We start from the raw sequence: 18,628 nt of genomic DNA, 5'->3' as shown, positions 1-18,628 counted from the left end.
CTAGTTACTTCCTAAATTTTTGCACATGTTGTGGCATAAAAAGTACCTTACTTCTAAAAGGTGAAAATAATTTAGTCAAAACATTACAAGTCAAGGCACAAGTGTATCTGTTATTTTGTAAGAGATCGACAGCTTCACAAAATATGATGGAAGATGCAGATCTTGTACAGGTCTCCTTATCATGCATAATGAAATTCCTAAGAACGCCTTTTCTAAAAACACAACCTCTGGTATAAATGAAGGAGACCAGTACTCAATCCATTCACAACCTGTAGATAAATTGCTTCTATCTGAACAGCTAATTTATAAAATACCAGCAGACATGAAAAAGAAACCAATTGTGAGAGTATGTATAACAGTTTTAATGGATTCAAGTAGAACAGAGAAAATGGTATAAAACTGTTTATGAAACACATCATTAAATCTTTGGAGAATGCATTCTGAAAACAAAACTGAATATCAAAAATAATGATAGGTAGCAGTTGGATTTCACAGTTTCATGTACCAGCAATATATATATATTATCAATGCTAATTAAGCAACCTCTCTTTAAACCATTTCTAAATAAATGGAAATGCAGTGACCTAACAGTCACAGACACTTAGGTTGTGAGCAGTAAAATGACTGAATTTTTGCACAGCCTTATCAAATGTGGAACAAATCTGTCTGGAACCATGATGAAGCCTCTGAATCCATAACTGTTACCATTTTATGACCATCTGCCTTCAAATCCTGTTTTTTCAATTATTTGTCATACCTAACGATGAATTAAAATTTGCTTATAAAAACCAGCTTTAAAGCAAAATATCTAAAGTCCAATACAACCTTCATTCACTTTATTCTTATTCTACTTTACTATAAATTGTTCTTCAAGAAAAGGCACTTCAAATTACCAATCTGCAACTATTCCAACTTGTTCCAGCAAATTTACTTGCATCATTTCTAGTTTTAAAATGCAAGGTAAAACAGTAAAATTTAATGGAGCTAATATGCCCTTTCACCCAACATATTAAGACAATATCTACTGCAAAAACTCATTAAACAAAACCTTAATTTCCTTTCAGATCCTACAAGAACCATGAATATTTGAGTGTTCAAAGCTATAACATGAGATCTGAAACAACAATTACAAGACTTCTTGCAAAAGTGAAAACTAAGAAATATTTTACGCAGTAACTAGATATCATGCTAATGAAAAACTGCACAAACTATGGAGTGGTGAATATTCTCATGGTTCCTAAAACATGTTAACAAAACTTATTACAATTCAAAATTATATACAAAAATAAAAGCAGTCTAAACCATGAACAGCTTCCTATAATCTTTCACTGTAAATAGGTAGACTGATATTTCTTCTATGAGTATGCCATTCCTTATAACTAAGTCTGACTGGCCCAATTGACATTTCATCTAACATAACACTGCTGGTCTTTGTACATTAATCTTCATCCAGACTTTCACGTCTGTTGTTCATGTTTATTTTCTAGTAATTTTCATTTATGTAATAATAAGTTTAAACTTATTACAGCATCCTTCTTTCTACATGTATTAATGAAATAAGCTAGGTAATGTATACATTTGGCTTTAGGTACTTTGCAGAATCCAGCTAGATCTTTTTCTCTAACAGATTTGATTACCTCTTGCTATATTATCAATCTTCAAGAAAACAATTACAAAAATATTTTTTTTTTCAAACACTAAAATGTAGGTACATCTTAAATGATTAACACCTTTTAAACATTTAAATTTTCAGTAATCTATAAGAAAATGAAATGAATACAAAGTTCATTGTACTAATTGTTGAATTGTAGTACATATTAGTTTCCAATTTAATATCTTAATAGGACATACAACAATTATATTTAACAAACATTTCAAATAATGAATATCAAAATAAGTAAAGGCTAAATGATGATATAGCTATCTTTTTTCAACTGGTGGCATTGGGAAGAAATCCAAAATCTATCCCCATTAATATAATACCCATGAGCAGGTGCTCTTAGCAAAATGATGAATATACTATGGCAATTACTGTAACAATTACAACAGGATTATTCCCTTCTAACCTAAACAATACTCAGTATAATCAATAGAAAAACTATCTTTTCATTTTTATGAGCAATTTATTGAAAATTCCTGGCATCTTAAATACATCTTCCTTTTACATCTTTTCATAGATATATCAAGTACCCTTTAAAAGTTTTTTGGGATGTATGTAACAATCTTTACCAAGCTTCAGCTACCACCTTACGTTTCTAAAATGTGCATGTATCATACTTAATCATCATCGTTGCTAACTACTGTCATTACCTTTATCATTATCATCATTATACAAATCAAGGAAACCTTTCTTAGGGCTCCTGATCTTTTGAGTTCACAGGAATAAGAAACTGATGGACTCTTTTCAAGGAAAAAATCCTTGATGAGATTGGATGCCTATAAACTCACTGACGATGATAAAGGTGGCTTCTTGTCTGAGGTGTAAACACTTCTAAGTGGAGTCCATTCACCCACAAGTATTAAGGTCAGTGTTTCTTAGCGTAATGAGGGGTATGTCTGAAGATATAGCATTCCTGGGAGTGGTGTGTCAATCTGAATCTTGGGCCTTAAATGCAAAACAAGGATGGTAAATATGTCAAAAATGAAGTGCATATGATGGCAATAATGTTACCCAAGGCAGGTTGACTGTGTATAGAATGACAGTATAAAAGTGAGGTATGGTAGTAAGTATAGTCTGACTGAAAAAGTTGACTACGGTGTGCTGAAATGGACTGGACATATGGAGAGGATCAGTCAAAAAGAGGCAGCCTAAGAGCATCTATGAGTCAAAGGTGAAAGGAGCAAGGGGTAGGAAGAGACTTGAGAGAAAGAGCAATGGATTAAAGGCTTTGGATTACTGTGGCATTAACACCCTAGGGCAAGAGCGTCGTGCCTGGGAGAGAGGGATCTTTCCTCTCACACCATATACTCACAACTACATAAAGCATCTCTATCAACCTCAAAATATCCTTTTTCAAGATCCATAAATGTCTCATATAAGTCGTTCCATTTCTCTAAGTATCTTTGTACACATTTTTCAAAGGAAACACCTGTCCCAAACATCCTCTCCAACTCATGAAGCCACGCTGTTTCTCCTAAGTCTGCAATTCCGTGCATGCCACCACCCTCTCAATCACCACTCTCCCATATAATTTTCTATGTACATTCAGCAATTACCTCTAATTTAATCATCAACTTTTGTCCCCATTCCTTTTATACAATAGCACTATACAAGCATTCTAACAATCCTCAGGCATCTCACCATGAGCCATACATACAATGAAAATCCTAACTTACCAATAAACAACACAATTACCCCCATTCTTTAAGAAAATCTACTGCAATCAGATCACAGCTGCTTTACAGCACTTCACCTCATAGAATGCTTTCATTTTTCACTAAACCACCTTCCATGACTCTCAGTTTGCATACCTCCATGTCCAAAACATCCCACATCTGCCATCCTGTCATCAAACACTAACATCCCTTCAACATACTCACTCCATCTCATTTCTGCCAATTATCACTTTCCCATTTGCCTCCTTTAACAATATTCTCATTTGCTCTCATTTTCTCTCTGAAGTTTGCTGATTCACACTCACCCCAAATTTCATCCATCCTCTTTCTCAGCCCCCGCACCTTCTTGATCTTCTGCTGGTTTAGAAAGATGTTCAGGGTAACAGCAAGACTTTGATACAAACATACACATTTGTGTGTGTGTTTATGTCTATGATTACCAGTGGGCTGTGTGCTAGTGGTTAACCCATCATCAAGAACAAACCTTCAGCTAGGCTGGATCACCATATCATTGTCAATGGTAGGAAAGGAGTATAGTCTCCTCAAAGACCTAGTCCTCAAAAGGAGTCCCTAATTTCCTTTCTCATGAGTAGAGTGCAACCATGAAGCTGTGAGCCTCATAGGATGGGTCCTGAGGTCACATGCCCTCCAACAAAGGATTCAAACATGGATCTTTTTTGTGGTAGCGCAAGGAAACAGACGAAAGAATGGCCCAACCAACCCACATACACATGTATATACATAAATGTCCACACACACATATACATACATATACATATATACACATGTACATATTCATACTTGCTGCCTTCATCCATTCCCGTCGCCATCCTGCCACACATGAAACAGCAGCAGCACACACACACACACACACCCGCGTGTGCGAGGTAGCGCTAGGAAAAGATAACAAAGGCCACATTCATTCACACTCTGTCTCTGGCTGTCATGTGTAATGCACTGAAACCACAGCTCCCTTTCCATATCCAGACCCCACAAAACTTTCCATGGTTTACCCCAGACACTTCACATGCCCTGGTTCAATCCACTGACAGCATGTTGACCCCGGTATACCACAACGTTCCAACTCACTCTAATCCTTACACACCTTTCACCCTCCTGTATGTTCTGGCCCTGATCACTCAAAATCTTTTTCACTCCATCCTTCCACCTCCAATATGGTCTCCCACTTCTCCTCGTTCCCCCCTACCTCTGACACATATATCCTCTTTGTCAATCTTTCCTCACTCATTCTCTCCATGTGACCAAACCATTTCAATACACCCTCTTCTGCTCTCTCAACCACACTTTTTATTACCATACATCTCTCTTACCCTTTCATTATTTACTCAATCAAACCACCTCACACCACACATTTTCCTCAAACATTTCATTTCCAACACATCCACCCTCCTCTGCACAACCTAATCTACAGCCCATGCCTCACAAAAATATAATATTGTTGGAAACACTATTCCTTCAAACACCCATTTTTGCTCTCTGAGATACCGTTTTTACCTTCTATACATTCTACAATGCTCCCAGAACCTTCGCTCCCTCCCCCACCCTGTGACTCATTTCCGCTTCCATGGTTCCATCCATTGCTAAATCCACTCCCAGATATCTAAAACACTTCACTTCCTCCAGTTTCTCTCCGTTCAAACTTACCTTACAATTAACTTGTCCCTCAATCCTACTGAATCTAATAACCTTGCTCTTATTCACATCATATATATATTTACATATACATATATATATTCAAATACTCATACTTGCTCATCTTCATGTCTTCTCTGTACTTAGCTGAAATGTTTATCTACACGATATATTTTGTTGCAAAAATGCTCTGTGAGCCCCGTGAAATAAGAAACACCAAAATATAATAGTGTCACAGAGCACTATAAACATGGAATACCAGTTCCTTAAAAAGTTTGAAATACTGGGCCTGTTATCTATCCATTTCATCAGATGCTGAAGTCAGATTCTGCATCACTTTCACATACACCATAAAATCCAAATGCATTATGCAGATAATCCTGAAAAGAAACAAAAAATGGTAAAATATCTGAAAGAGTGATAAGAAATAAAGACATTAGTTAAAGAAATATCTTCCTCTAATAAAATTACTATCTATATTGTTGATACAAGTTCCCTCTGAGACTCCTCCCTAAAGATTGTGGTGGTCATGGAAAAAGTGTCTCCATAATTGGGGAACTCGTGCTGCTTCTTAGCCTTTAATGCCTCACCCTTAACAAGCCACTAGCAAAGGGCAACTTTAGAAGCTTCTACTTATTGTTCCTACCAACTACTACTACCTACTGTGTCTACTGAATGTTCCAAGCTACTACTACTTCCTAATACTCAAGCCTAATGTTCCTACTATTACTTTTATCAAATGCTCCTACCATTTTGCTATAAGGCAGGGCTGGGTCAGAGGAATGGAACTTGACAACCAGCACTTCGATGAGTGTCAAGTTGTATTCCTCTGACCCAGGAAACTGTCTTTTCTTTCTGCCTCACCCACACATGAACTACGGGAATTCTGTTCAGAAAGATATAATCTCTCCTTGTCCCACATAACTCTTGAAAACTCTTAACTCATACAACTCATTCTTTATAACTCTACATTTCCCTACTGATAGTGATGCACTAGCCCTGCTTTTTGGCATAATGGTAGGAATAGTACATAGAAGTAGTAGGCAGGAACACTGGGTGAAAGAAGTGGGAAAGAACATCACACATGAACAATAGGAATGAGTAGTAGGTCGGAACATTACGTAGATACGTAGGTAGCAAGACCCTTAGATAGGAGCCTCTGGAAACACCGAAGTACAGTTACCCTCTGCCAGTGGCCTGTTATGGGTGAGGCTCTAAAGACTAAGTAGTAGCACTATAGTTCACCAATTATGGAAACACTTTTGCTTTAGCAACCCCCTTGAGAGAGTGCCCAGAAACAACAGACATCAGGGAAGCATACAGACACACATATAGCTGGGCTAGCAAACGGTGCTCACTGCAGGAAAATCTTGAGTTGTGTGAGTTAAGTGTTGCCCAGTGTTACATGAGACAAACAGGGATAGTGTTTGAGGACTGAAAGCCAACAGCCCACATGTGGGTGAGGCTGAAAGAAAAGACAGCTACATGGGTCAGAGGAGTGCATCTTGACAACCAAAGAAGTGCTGGCTCACTCTTCCTCATGAATTCTTAAATCTTATTATTTAGTCACTTCCTGATAATTCTACCATTACAAATTTATAAAGTAACTCTTCAGAGATCCCTTGACTTATCTATATCATTTCTCATGCGCCCTTTTCCACCCTTATAATAATGTATTCATTCCTAGACCTCTCACAACATTCAAATGCAGTCATTTTTTTGTCTCTTACACCTTTTCCAATTAGTATCTCTGCATTCTCTTAGCTGTTTACATCCTCTAGTAAACTATTCATAGATTCTTCTTTCAGTCCTGTACTGACTGTTTTTTATTAGTATTAACATAACTTCTTGTATATGTGTTGTAGAATTACTTCATCCTTCTTTCTGTCCTGTACAGACCGTTTTTTTATTAGTATTAACATAACCTCTTGTATATGTGTTGGAGCACTACTTCATCCTTCTTTCTGTCCTGTACTGACTGCTTTTCATCAGTATTAACCTAACTTCTTGTATATGAGTTGTAGCACTACTTCATTCTTCTTTCTGTCCTGTACTGACTGTTTTTTATTAACCTAACTTCTTGTATATGTGTTGTAGCACAACTTCATCCTCAAATTCTGGGATTCAGCCTCCTAATGGAATAAAAATACAACTTGCTAAACATAAAAAACCTACAAAAACATTAATGTACATACCAGATGATATGCATAAAATAACTCATCATGTAGACCGTATTGGCAATTCCATAAATCATCCATGCTGTCCTTAGAGTACAAGGACTCATCTGTAAAGCAAAACAATTACAAAATAATTTAGAGTTGCAAGGCCCCACTTACAATAACTTCTCTCTTTCTGCTTTAAAGTTAACTATAAAATCTCATCAATCTTTTTGGTAAATTTCAACCAAATAAGATAAAAATAATAGAAGAAAAAAAATCTTTACTTGATCTAAAAGTTTAGAGAACAACTCGCTGAACATTTGTGAAAGTACATGGTCAGAAGTAAGTAATAACCAGCTAATGCATTCTTACCAATTACATACCCTTAGGAGGTTCTACCCCCACAGCTCTCTCTCTGATCAAACATTATGTGGCATAACAAGGGTTGATCGAATAAGATAATACATGGGAAAAGAGAGGTGAAGAAGTCCTGGATGCACACCACGGGAATTGGACAAAAATGTAAAGGATAGGGGAATGTGTTGGAAATGAAATATTTAAAGACAATATGCAGTAGCTGAAAGCAGGGTTGATAGAGTAAGAAAAGACAGAGTAAGGAGATGTGTTAGTATGCGGAGTACGTATGAGAGAGCTAACGAGGGTGTGCTAAAATGGTTTAGGCATATGGCAAGGATGAGCAAGGACAAGATGACTAGAGGGTATACATGTCAGAAGGGATGGAACATGGAAAAGGGAGAAACCAAGGAAGATGTGGAGGGACAATGTTAAAGATCATTTGAAGGCTCAGGACCTAAACATGGAGGAAGGTTTAGGATGTGCAAGGGATACTGAACTGCAGTAATGTTGCTTATAAGGAATGACATGCTGTTAATAGGCTGAGCCAGGGAATATGAAGCAATCGGGAAAACCAAGGAAAGGTCTGTGGGGCCTGGTTGTGGACAGGGCAGTTCAATTTCAGCGCATTATATATGACAACAAGAATGGATGTGAGCAGATAGGAAAATTTCTTCACTAATGCAGGAACATACGGAGACAATGTGTGAGGAAAGGGTAATTAAGAAAGCACAAATGTCAGAAGTGAAGGGAACAGGAAAAAGGATTAAACAAAGGTCATAGAAGAATGGAGAGAAAGAAGCTTTGAGAGTATGGGAGCTGAACATGCAAGAGGGTGTAAGGCATGTTTGGGATAGAGGGAACTGGAGCGATGTGGCAAACTATTACACATCTCGCTATGAACTGTCATCTGAAAGTATTCCAGAAGTACCTTATACACTAGGCTGTGGAGCAGCATAAGTTAAAGGATACATACCATATGTAAAGTGCTTCACTTGGTTGGGCATATATTTTTTTAAAATCATCTTTTAGTTTAGAGTGCTAATACATCCCTTTCTTTAATACTTGTTCACTAGTCTCCCCCCCCCCCCCCCCCCCCAAAAAAAAAAAAAAAAATGCTCATACCCACTCTCTAGCTGTCATATGTAATGCACTAAAATCATAGCCCCCTATCCACAAACAGGTCTCACAGACCTTTCTATGGTTTCTCCCAGCTAATATATTTATGCCCAGGTTCAGCACACTGACATCACGTCACCCCCTTATACCACATTGCCCCCATTCACGACTGTGCACAAACTTACCAAGATTTTTTTCATTTCATAGAATATGAATAGGCTGCATGTAGTGTACACAGCAATAGGACAGCTATAATACATGCAGTAATTTCTGCTGCATTCTTATAATCTTCATTTTTTTAACATCTTACAATTTAATCCTTTGGAAGAATCTATGAATTTACATAATGCACAACAAATATAATGAAAAGCAAGGGAACTATTAACTATTTAGAAGGTACAATTACCTACAATGACCTTAGACTTACTGTACGAAAACACCTTTGTCAACTACATACACTGAAACGAAGAAATGGACATAAATATATACTTACCATCATCGTAATCATTTTCATCTCCATAATCGTCAAGAAATGGAAACCCAGCTGCAAGAGGTAAATGAAGATAAAATCAATAAACAAGAATTTCATTTATATTTCACCCCTCCCCGCACACACGGGGGGAGGGGGGTGCTGTTTCATGTGTGGCGGGTGGCGATGGGAAAGGATGAAGGCAGCAAGTATGAATGTGTACATCTGTATATTTTATTTATTTATATTTATTTTGCTCTGTCGCTGTCTCCCGCGTTTGCGAGGTAGCGCAAGGAAACAGACGAAAGAAATGGCCCAACCCACCCCATACACATGTATATACATACACGTCCACACACGCAAATATACATACCTATACATCTCAATGTACACATAAATATACACACACATACATATACATATATACACATGTACACAATTCATACTGTCTGCCTTTATTTATTCCCATCGCCACCTCGCCACACATGGAATAACATCCCCCTCCCCCCTCATGTGTGAGAGGTAGCGCTAGGAAAAGACAACAAAGGCCCCATTTGTTCACACTCAGTCTCTAGCTGTCATGTAATAATGCCCGAAACCACAGCTCCCTTTCCACATCCAGGCCCCACAGAACTTTCCATGCCCTTCATGACACTTCACACACCCTGATTCAATCCAATGACAACACGTCGACCCTGGTATACCACATCGATCCAATTTACTCTATTCCTTGCCCGCCTTTCACCCTCCTGCATGTTCAGGCCCCCATCACTTAAAATCTTTTTCACTCCATCTTTCCACCTCCAATTTGGTCTCCCACTTCTCCTCGTTCCCTCCACCTCCAACACATATATTCTCTTGGTCAATCTTTCCTCACTCATTCTCTCCATGTGCCCAAACCATTTCAAAACACCCTCTTCTGCTCTCTCAACCACGCTCTTTTTACTTCCACACATCTCTCTTACCCTTACATTACTTACTTGATCAAACCACCTCACACCACATATTGTCCTCAAACATCTCATTTCCAGCACATCCACCCTCCTGCGCACAACTCTATCCATAGCCCACGCCTCGCAACCATACAACATTGTTGGAATCACTATTCCTTCAAACATACCCATTTTTGCTTTCCGAGATAATGTTCTCGACTTCCAAACATTCTTCAAGGCTCCCAGGATTTTCGCCACCTCCCCCACCCTATGATTCACTTCCGCTTCCATGGTTCCATCCACTGCCAGATCCACTCCCAGATATCTAAAACACTTTATTTCCTCCAGTTTTTCTCCATTCAAACTTACCTTTTTAACTTTCTAAAATGGGAAACATCTGTATATACGTGTATATATTTGTCCTCCAGCTTCTCCTTGTACCCTCAACTTCTATCAACCTTTCCTCTCATTCTCTACGTATGTCCAAACCATTTCAACACACCCTCTTCTGTTCTCTCAAACACACACTTTTTATTGCCACACATCTCTTATCCTTTCATTACTTACTTGATCAAACCATCTCAAACCGTATACTGTCCTCAAACATTTCATTTCCAACATATCCACTCTCTGTACAACCCTATCTATGGCCCATGCCTTACAACCATATAATATTGTCAAAGTTACTATTCCTTCAAACATATCCATTTTTGCTCTCAGATAAAGTTCTCTCTTTCAACACATTCTGCATCGCTCTCAGAACCTTCACCCCCTCCCCCAATGTGTGACTCCCTCCTCCATGGTTCCATTCACTGCCAAGTCCACTTCCATATCTCTAACACTTCACTTCCTCCAGTTTTTCCACATTCAAACTCACCTCCTTATCAACTTGTCCCTTAATCATGCTGAAACTAATGACCCTGCTTTTATTCACAATCACTCTCAACTTTCTCCTTTCACACACTCTTCCAAACTCAGCCACCAACTTCTGCAGTTTCTCACTTAAATAGGCCTCCAATGCTGGGAGGTAGGGAAAATGCAAATGAAAGAACTTTCTACTTTACAAAATAAAAGCAGATCAAAAGTCACTTACATATTAGATCAAACTCTATCTTTTTGCTGTTATACTGTGCTTCCAATAGCTCTTTGGGAGACAATGATTCAGCTCTGACTTCAATGAATACTTTGCCTGATCTGCCCTCCATAATCTTATTGACAGCAGCAATGAAATCCAGATTCATATCCACATCTGGACAACGTATCTTCTTCATGTTGGGACAACCTCGAAGAATGCTATCAAGAGAGAACATCATATGCAATTACCACTTCAAAAATTCAAAAATCATTATCACATACATGTACAAAGAAATACAAATATACATTTTAATGTTATTCATGGCACTATGTTTATCACATAACCTCATGAAAAGTTCATATTACACTAGAAAACTGAAAACTCTGTTGCTTATCACAAAATACCACAATTGTCTTGATGAAGGTAACTTAGTAAAACAGATCAATGAGCTCAATTATGAAGTTAAAATAAGTTTTATACAATATATAAGATATCCATGTCGATATCCAAACAATTTAGTCAATACCAACAGTGTTATATGGCTGGGGAGTAAACTAAACATTTTTCTCTCCATATATCAATCACCTAATTCCTTTTCTCCCCAATCATAAGAGGTAAATCTGTTCTTACTTTAACTCCTTCAACAACACTTCATTCAATTAAGTTCAGTGTGATGAGGTTAATAAAAGATAAAATAATTCTGTAACAAAAACTTGTCAAACCTCAGATAAGTGTTTTGTGGCAACAGATTAAGTCATATCAGCACAAGAAAACTGTAAAGGATCAGTTTGCTAATTAATCCTTTCACTGTGGATGGTCTCATTTCTTCCATACTATGCGGATTTTCCATAAATGACCTTATTCATTCCATACATTGTGGATATTACATGCAAGGATTCCCACTTTCAAGAATGCCATACAAAATTTAAACACTAGCCACTACACCTAATATGTACTGCCATACAGCAGATTTGCTATTTTTCTCTTCTGAGTTAGTTACCTTCAAGACTTCTATGAGTTAGTTACCTTCAAGACATTTGAGTCACCAGTATGAATTCCCCTTAAGATGGAGCCACCGGTAAGGCAAAGTCAAACTGCCATGGCACCAGAGGAAAATTCAAATCATTTCATGAATTTATCATGTAACTTCAATGAAAATGTTTGAACAAAACTGGCAAGAGGTAACATATGCACTATCAAGAAGCTAAATGACATAGGAGTGTAGAAGAGTATATGATAGTAAAGTGGAAAACTTCCTACACTTTAAAGCCCAAACAGGTTATAGCACTAAAGTATCGTTTAAAAGAAACAAGGAAACTCGAATAGTGTACTCATATGTCTGGTGGAGGCAAGTGACTTATGCCAGCTGAACACATGCACCCTCTGACACTTTACAACAGCAGTTCAAACAACTACCTCTTGCAATTTCTACTCAGGATAGCTCTAGTGCCAGGATTTTCATCCCATTTTAAAAGTTTGATGAATCCAGCTTGACATCTTTTTGGAAGATGGCAACTGTTGCTCCGTCATCAGACATTATCACTCCAAAGAGTGATGGAGTCTATTCCTGTCCAATATTTTGTACTGCTTTCTATTTCTTTATTTCCCTCATTGGGGAGTGGCTGGAGCTTCTCACCATTAAAAAGAGCAATATTTTCATGGAACCATAAGATAACAGTTTAAAAATGCTTGTAATTTGTGTATTCTATTGCTGAGATTTCCATACTTAGCCTAATGTCACCGGCAAAAAATTACAAGAAACTTAGAACTCTATGTTTTGTCAGTCTGATGCAAGAATAACAAACTGTAGGGGAATAAATACAGTTCCTTGGGAATGGTGCTTTTTACCATTTCATGAGAGGCATGCCAGGAATACCATAAGGTGCATGCAGTGAGATGCGTGGCATATGTTAGTGTTTCATCCAAAAAAATATAATTCCCAAGGACTATCCTCCCTAAAAAATTCTTTTTTATTGTTTCATAACTTCATATATCATTACATAATAGAGAATAAGATTCTTGTATAAGTCTCCTTGACAATTTCATATAAATTTACCAATGCATGGAAAAAATCCACACTACCCTCTAGCAACAATGTGTGGGATGTCGTTAAAAGCATTAATGGCCATATATTTTATCTCCTTCTTCTGTTTCCCATTTTAGAAGTCAATTGGGAGGTGAGTTTGAATGGAGAAAAACTGGAGGAAGTGAAGTGTTTTAGATATCTGGGAGTGGATCTGGCAGCGGATGGAACCATGGAAGCGGAAGTGGATCATAGGGTGGGGGAGGGGGCGAAAATTCTGGGAGCCTTAAAGAATGTGTGGAAGTCGAGAACATTATCTCGGAAAGCAAAAATGGGTATGTTTGAAGGAATAGTGGTTCCAACAATGTTGTATGGTTGCGAGGCGTGGGCTATGGATAGAGTTGTGCGCAGGAGGATAGATGTGCTGGAAATGAGATGTTTGAGGACAATGTGTGGTGTGAGGTGGTTTGATCGAGTAAGTAACGTAAGGGTAAGAGAGATGTGTGGAAATAAAAAGAGCGTGGTTGAGAGAGCAGAAGAGGGTGTTTTGAAATGGTTTGGGCACATGGAGAGAATGAGTGAGGAAAGATTGACCAAGAGGATATATGTGTCGGAGGTGGAGGGAACGAGGAGAAGAGGGAGACCAAATTGGAGGTGGAAAGATGGTGAAAAAGATTTTGTGTGATCGGGGCCTGAACATGCAGGAGGGTCAAAGGAGGGCAAGGAATAGAGTGAATTGGAGCGATGTGGTATACCGGGGTTGACGTGCTGTCAGTGGATTGAATTGGGGCATGTGAAGCGTCTGGGGTAAACCATGGAAAGCTGTGTAGGTATGTATATTTGCGTGTAGGGACGTATGTATATACATGTGTATGGGGGGTGGGTTGGGCCATTTCTTTCGTCTGTTTCCTTGCGCTACCTCGCAAACGCGGGAGACAGCGGCAAAAAAAAAAAAAAAAAAAAAAAAAAAAAAAAAAAAAAAAAAAATATCTCCTGGAAATTTTGATATATGTTAAAGACATGTTGAACAAAAAACAGGATACCTTAATGTATGTGTCACAGCCTCAATGAATGACTAACAACTGAATTCATTGAATTTACCTGCAGTGTATGTTTTGCACAAATGGTTGAGCATCCATATTTGTCTGTACCCTATATGTGTGAATTCAGAGTTCCGTAATTATCTTCAGGTACTGTATGGATAGAGAATTTTAGATTTATGTATCCTAATAGATTTATGCATCTTTTTTTTTTTTTTTTTTTTTTTTTGCCGCTGTCTCCCGCGTTTGCGAGGTAGCGCAAGGAAACAGACGAAAGAAATGGCCCAACCCACCCCCATACACATGTATATACATACGTCCACACATGCAAATATACATACCTACACAGTTTTCCATGGTTTACCCCAGACGCTTCACATGCCCTGATTCAATCCACTGACAGCACGTCAACCCCGGTATACCACATCGCTCCAACTCACTCTATTCCTTGCCCTCCTTTCACCCTCCTGCATGTTCAGGCCCCGATCACACAAAATCTTTTTCACTCCATCTTTCCACCTCCAATTTGGTCTCCCTCTTCTCCTCGTTCCCTCCACCTCCGACACATATATCCTCTTGGTCAATCTTTCCTCACTCATTCTCTCCATGTGACCAAACCATTTCAAAACACCCTCCTCTGCTCTCTCAACCACGCTCTTTTTATTTCCACACATCTCTCTTACCCTTATGTTACTTACGCGATCAAACCACCTCACACCACACATTGTCCTCAAACATCTCATTTCCAGCACATCCATCCTCCTGCGCACAACTCTATCCATAGTCCACGCCTCGCAACCATACAACATTGTTGGATCCACTATTCCTTCAAACATACCCATTTTTGCTCTCTGAGATAATGTTCTCGACTTCCACACATTCTTCAAGGCTCCCGGAATTTTCGCCCCCTCCCCCACCCTATGATCCACTTCCGCTTCCAAGGTTCCATCCGCTGCCAGATCCACTCCAAGATATCTAAAACACTTCACTTCCTCCAGTTTTTCTCCATTCAAACTCACCTCCCAGTTGACTTGACCCTCAACCCTACTGTACCTAATAACCTTGCTCTTATTCACATTTACTCTTAACTTTCTTCTTTCACACACTTTACCAAACTCAGTCACCAGCTTCTGCAGTTTCTCACATGAATCAGCCACCAGCGCTGTATCATCAGCGAACAACAACTGACTCACTTCCCAAGCTCTCTCATCCCCAACAGACTTCATACTTGCCCCTCTTTCCAAAACTCTTGCATTCACCTCCCTAACAAACCCATCCATAAACAAATTAAACAACCATGGAGACATCACACACCCCTGCCGCAAACCTACATTCACTGAGAACCAATCACTTTCCTCTCTTCCTACACGTACACATGCCTTACATCCTCGATAAAAACTTTTCACTGCTTCTAACAACTTTCCTCCCACACCATATATTCTTAATACCTTCCACAGAGCATCTCTATCAACTCTATCATATGCCTTCTCCAGATCCATAAATGCTACATACAAATCCATTTGCTTTTCTAAGTATTTCTCACATACATTCTTCAAAGCAAACACCTGATCCACACATCCTCTACCACTTCTGAAACCACACTGCTCTTCCCCAATCTGATGCTCTGTACATGCCTTCACCCTCTCAATCAATACCCTCCCATATAATTTACGAGGAATACTCAACAAACTTATACCTCTGTAATTTGAGCACTCACTCTTATCCCCTTTGCCTTTGTACAATGGCACTATGCACGCATTCTGCCAATCCTCAGGCACCTCACCATGAGTCATACATACATTAAATAACCTTACCAACCAGTTAACAATACAGTCACCCCCTTTTTTAATAAATTCCACTGCAATACCATCCAAACCTGCTGCCTTGCCGGCTTTCATCTTCCGCAAAGCTTTTACTACCTCTTCTCTGTTTACCAAATCATTTTCCCTAACCCTCGCACTTTGCACACCACCTCGACCAAAACACCCTATATCTGCCACTCTATCATCAAACACATTCAACAAACCTTCAAAATACTCACTCCATCTCCTTCTCACATCACCACTACTTGTTATCACCTCCCCATTTGCGCCCTTCACTGAAGTTCCCATTTGCTCCCTTGTCTTACGCACTTTGTTTACCTCCTTCCAGAACATCTTTTTATTCTCCCTAAAATTTAATGATACTCTCTCACCCCAACTCTCATTTGCCCTTTTTTTCACCTCTTGCACCTTTCTCTCGACCTCCTGTCTCTCTTTTATACGTCACCCACTCAATTGCATTTTTTCCCTGCAAAAATCGTCCAAAAGCCTCTCTCTTCTCTTTCACTAATACTCTTACTTCTTCATCCCACCACTCACTACCCTTTCTAATCAACCCACCTCCCACTCTTCTCATACCACAAGCATCTTTTGCGCAATCCATCACTGATTCCCTAAATACATCCCATTCCTCCCCCACTCCCCTTACTTCCATTGTTCTCACCTTTTTCCATTCTGTACTCAGTCTCTCCTGGTACTTCCTCACACAAGTCTCCTTCCCAAGCTCACTTACTCTCACCACCCTCTTCACCCCAACATTCACTCTTCTTTTCTAAAAACCCATACAAATCTTCACCTTAGCCTCCACAAGATAATGATCAGACATCCCTCCAGTTGCACCTCTCAGCACATTAACATCCAAAAGTCTCTCTTTCGCGCGCCTGTCAATTAACACGTAATCCAACAACGCTCTCTGGCCATCTCTCCTACTTACATAAGTATACTTATGTATATCTCGCTTTTTAAACCAGGTATTCCCAATCATCAGTCCTTTTTCAGCACATAAATCTACAAGCTCTTCACCATTTCCATTTACAACACTGAACACCCCATGTATACCAATTATTCCCTCAACTGCCACATTACTCACCTTTGCATTCAAATCACCCAACACTATAACCCGGTCTCGTGCATCAAAACCACTAACACACTCATTCAGCTGCTCCCAAAACACTTGCCTCTCATGATCTTTCTTCTCATGCCCAGGTGCATATGCACCAATAATCACACATCTCTCTCCATCAACTTTCAGTTTTACCCATATTAATCGAGAATTTACTTTCTTACATTCTATCACATACTTCCACAACTCCTGTTTCAGGAGTACTGCTACTCCTTCCCTTGCTCTTGTCCTCTCACTAACCCCTGACTTTACTCCCAAGACATTCCCAAACCACTCTTCCCCTTTACCCTTGAGCTTCGTTTCACTCTTGAATATTCTGTATCACACAACTCCTTAAATTTCTGTATGCAGTCTGCATAAATCAGAACTTTAGTCATTATACTCCATTCATCCACTAATCTTACACTATAAAAGTAATTCATCACAGCTTTTTTAATAATCAGTAATTCCTTCTGTGTTATGTCCTCTGGTTGTTCTATCCCTGCCCATGTCATCAATGTACTTTGAAAACTAAAGGTTGTGATCAGGAATCTCGTAACTCCTCTCTTTCATGTTAGTCAAATCTAAAGCATCTAGCCTTTCCCTGCAACTCAGCTCTCTTAATTCTGGTACAATCTTTCTTGCAGTCTTGAAAGGAAACCTTTAGTGATGGTACACATGACCCATGGTCAAATTTTGAAAAGAACAAATGACCTGAGACTGTTTCATACAAAATTTTCTTTTTCAGGTTAAACATCCACTTTTCCACTCTTTTGACTCTATAAGAAGAAATCTTATACTTCAAACTAAATCATCTTATTTGGTTATAGCAACCATAACTTTAGATCTAAATGACAATTTCATGGGTCAGAGCACTCACCAAGGAAAAATCATATATGAAGTTTATCCGGTCTGATCTGTGAAAAAGTTATATCAAAAAATCTAAATTTCAACTGATGGTTGGACAGAAAAACATATACTATACCATCATTATATAAAAGCCATTTGGGAGGCAACTCATAATGGAGAAAAAAAGGGAAGATCCCATGAGATAAATGACGTGAGATGAAAAAACTGGTATAAGAAAGGATGCGCATGAACTCACTCTAGTAAAACTTCCTTAGTAACACCTCCACAATTTCGGAAATCCACTTCCTCCAAATCAGGACATCTTGACAAACTTCTTAGGGATGTTGGTGTCAAGATGATGCTTGAGAGTGTTATTGATTTTAGATCTTTCAAAGAAGAAAAGTCTGCTTCTCCATTTGATCTTATTCTCTGGAATCAAAACAAATTAACTAAAGTTCTGGATATCTATCATTCCCCTTTTCTACTGCTATACCTTTTGTGAGGCACTTTGATTACTTTGAAAACAAGCTTCTCCATCCATGCTACTTAGTCCTTACACAACTTATCATTGAATGATACTCATCCTGCTCTACAATAATCACAATGAATTCAGTACTTGGCAAAACGGTTCCCATTCAAGCACTGAAGAATAAACTTCACTTTAGCTTCTTCATTTACAAATACAAATAGAATTGCA

The 18,628-nt window shown here is 38.7% G+C and overlaps 1 protein-coding gene across 2 annotated transcripts in view; it reads right to left on the bottom strand.

Annotated features, from left to right (window-relative positions):
* Positions 1-338: 338 nt before the first annotated feature.
* LOC139758753 (putative RNA-binding protein EEED8.10) overlaps positions 339-18,628 on the bottom strand; it is a 42,279-nt gene continuing 23,989 nt past the window's right edge. For both annotated transcript variants that reach the window (XM_071680507.1, XM_071680508.1), the window contains exons 11-15: positions 18,188-18,360; positions 11,116-11,315; positions 9,115-9,165; positions 7,185-7,273; positions 339-5,369 (exon numbers count right to left, since the gene is read on the bottom strand). In XM_071680507.1, the coding sequence (XP_071536608.1) occupies positions 5,298-5,369; positions 7,185-7,273; positions 9,115-9,165; positions 11,116-11,315; positions 18,188-18,360 (585 nt within the window). In that variant the 3' untranslated portion in view covers positions 339-5,297. The remainder of the gene's footprint in view (positions 5,370-7,184; positions 7,274-9,114; positions 9,166-11,115; positions 11,316-18,187; positions 18,361-18,628) is intronic.

Source organism: Panulirus ornatus, chromosome 31 (assembly GCF_036320965.1).
Source record: "Panulirus ornatus isolate Po-2019 chromosome 31, ASM3632096v1, whole genome shotgun sequence".
NCBI classification, from domain to species: Eukaryota; Metazoa; Arthropoda; class Malacostraca; order Decapoda; family Palinuridae; genus Panulirus; species Panulirus ornatus.
The sequence above is the reverse complement of the archived record's forward strand: the minus strand, read 5'-3'. Positions and strand labels throughout refer to the sequence as shown.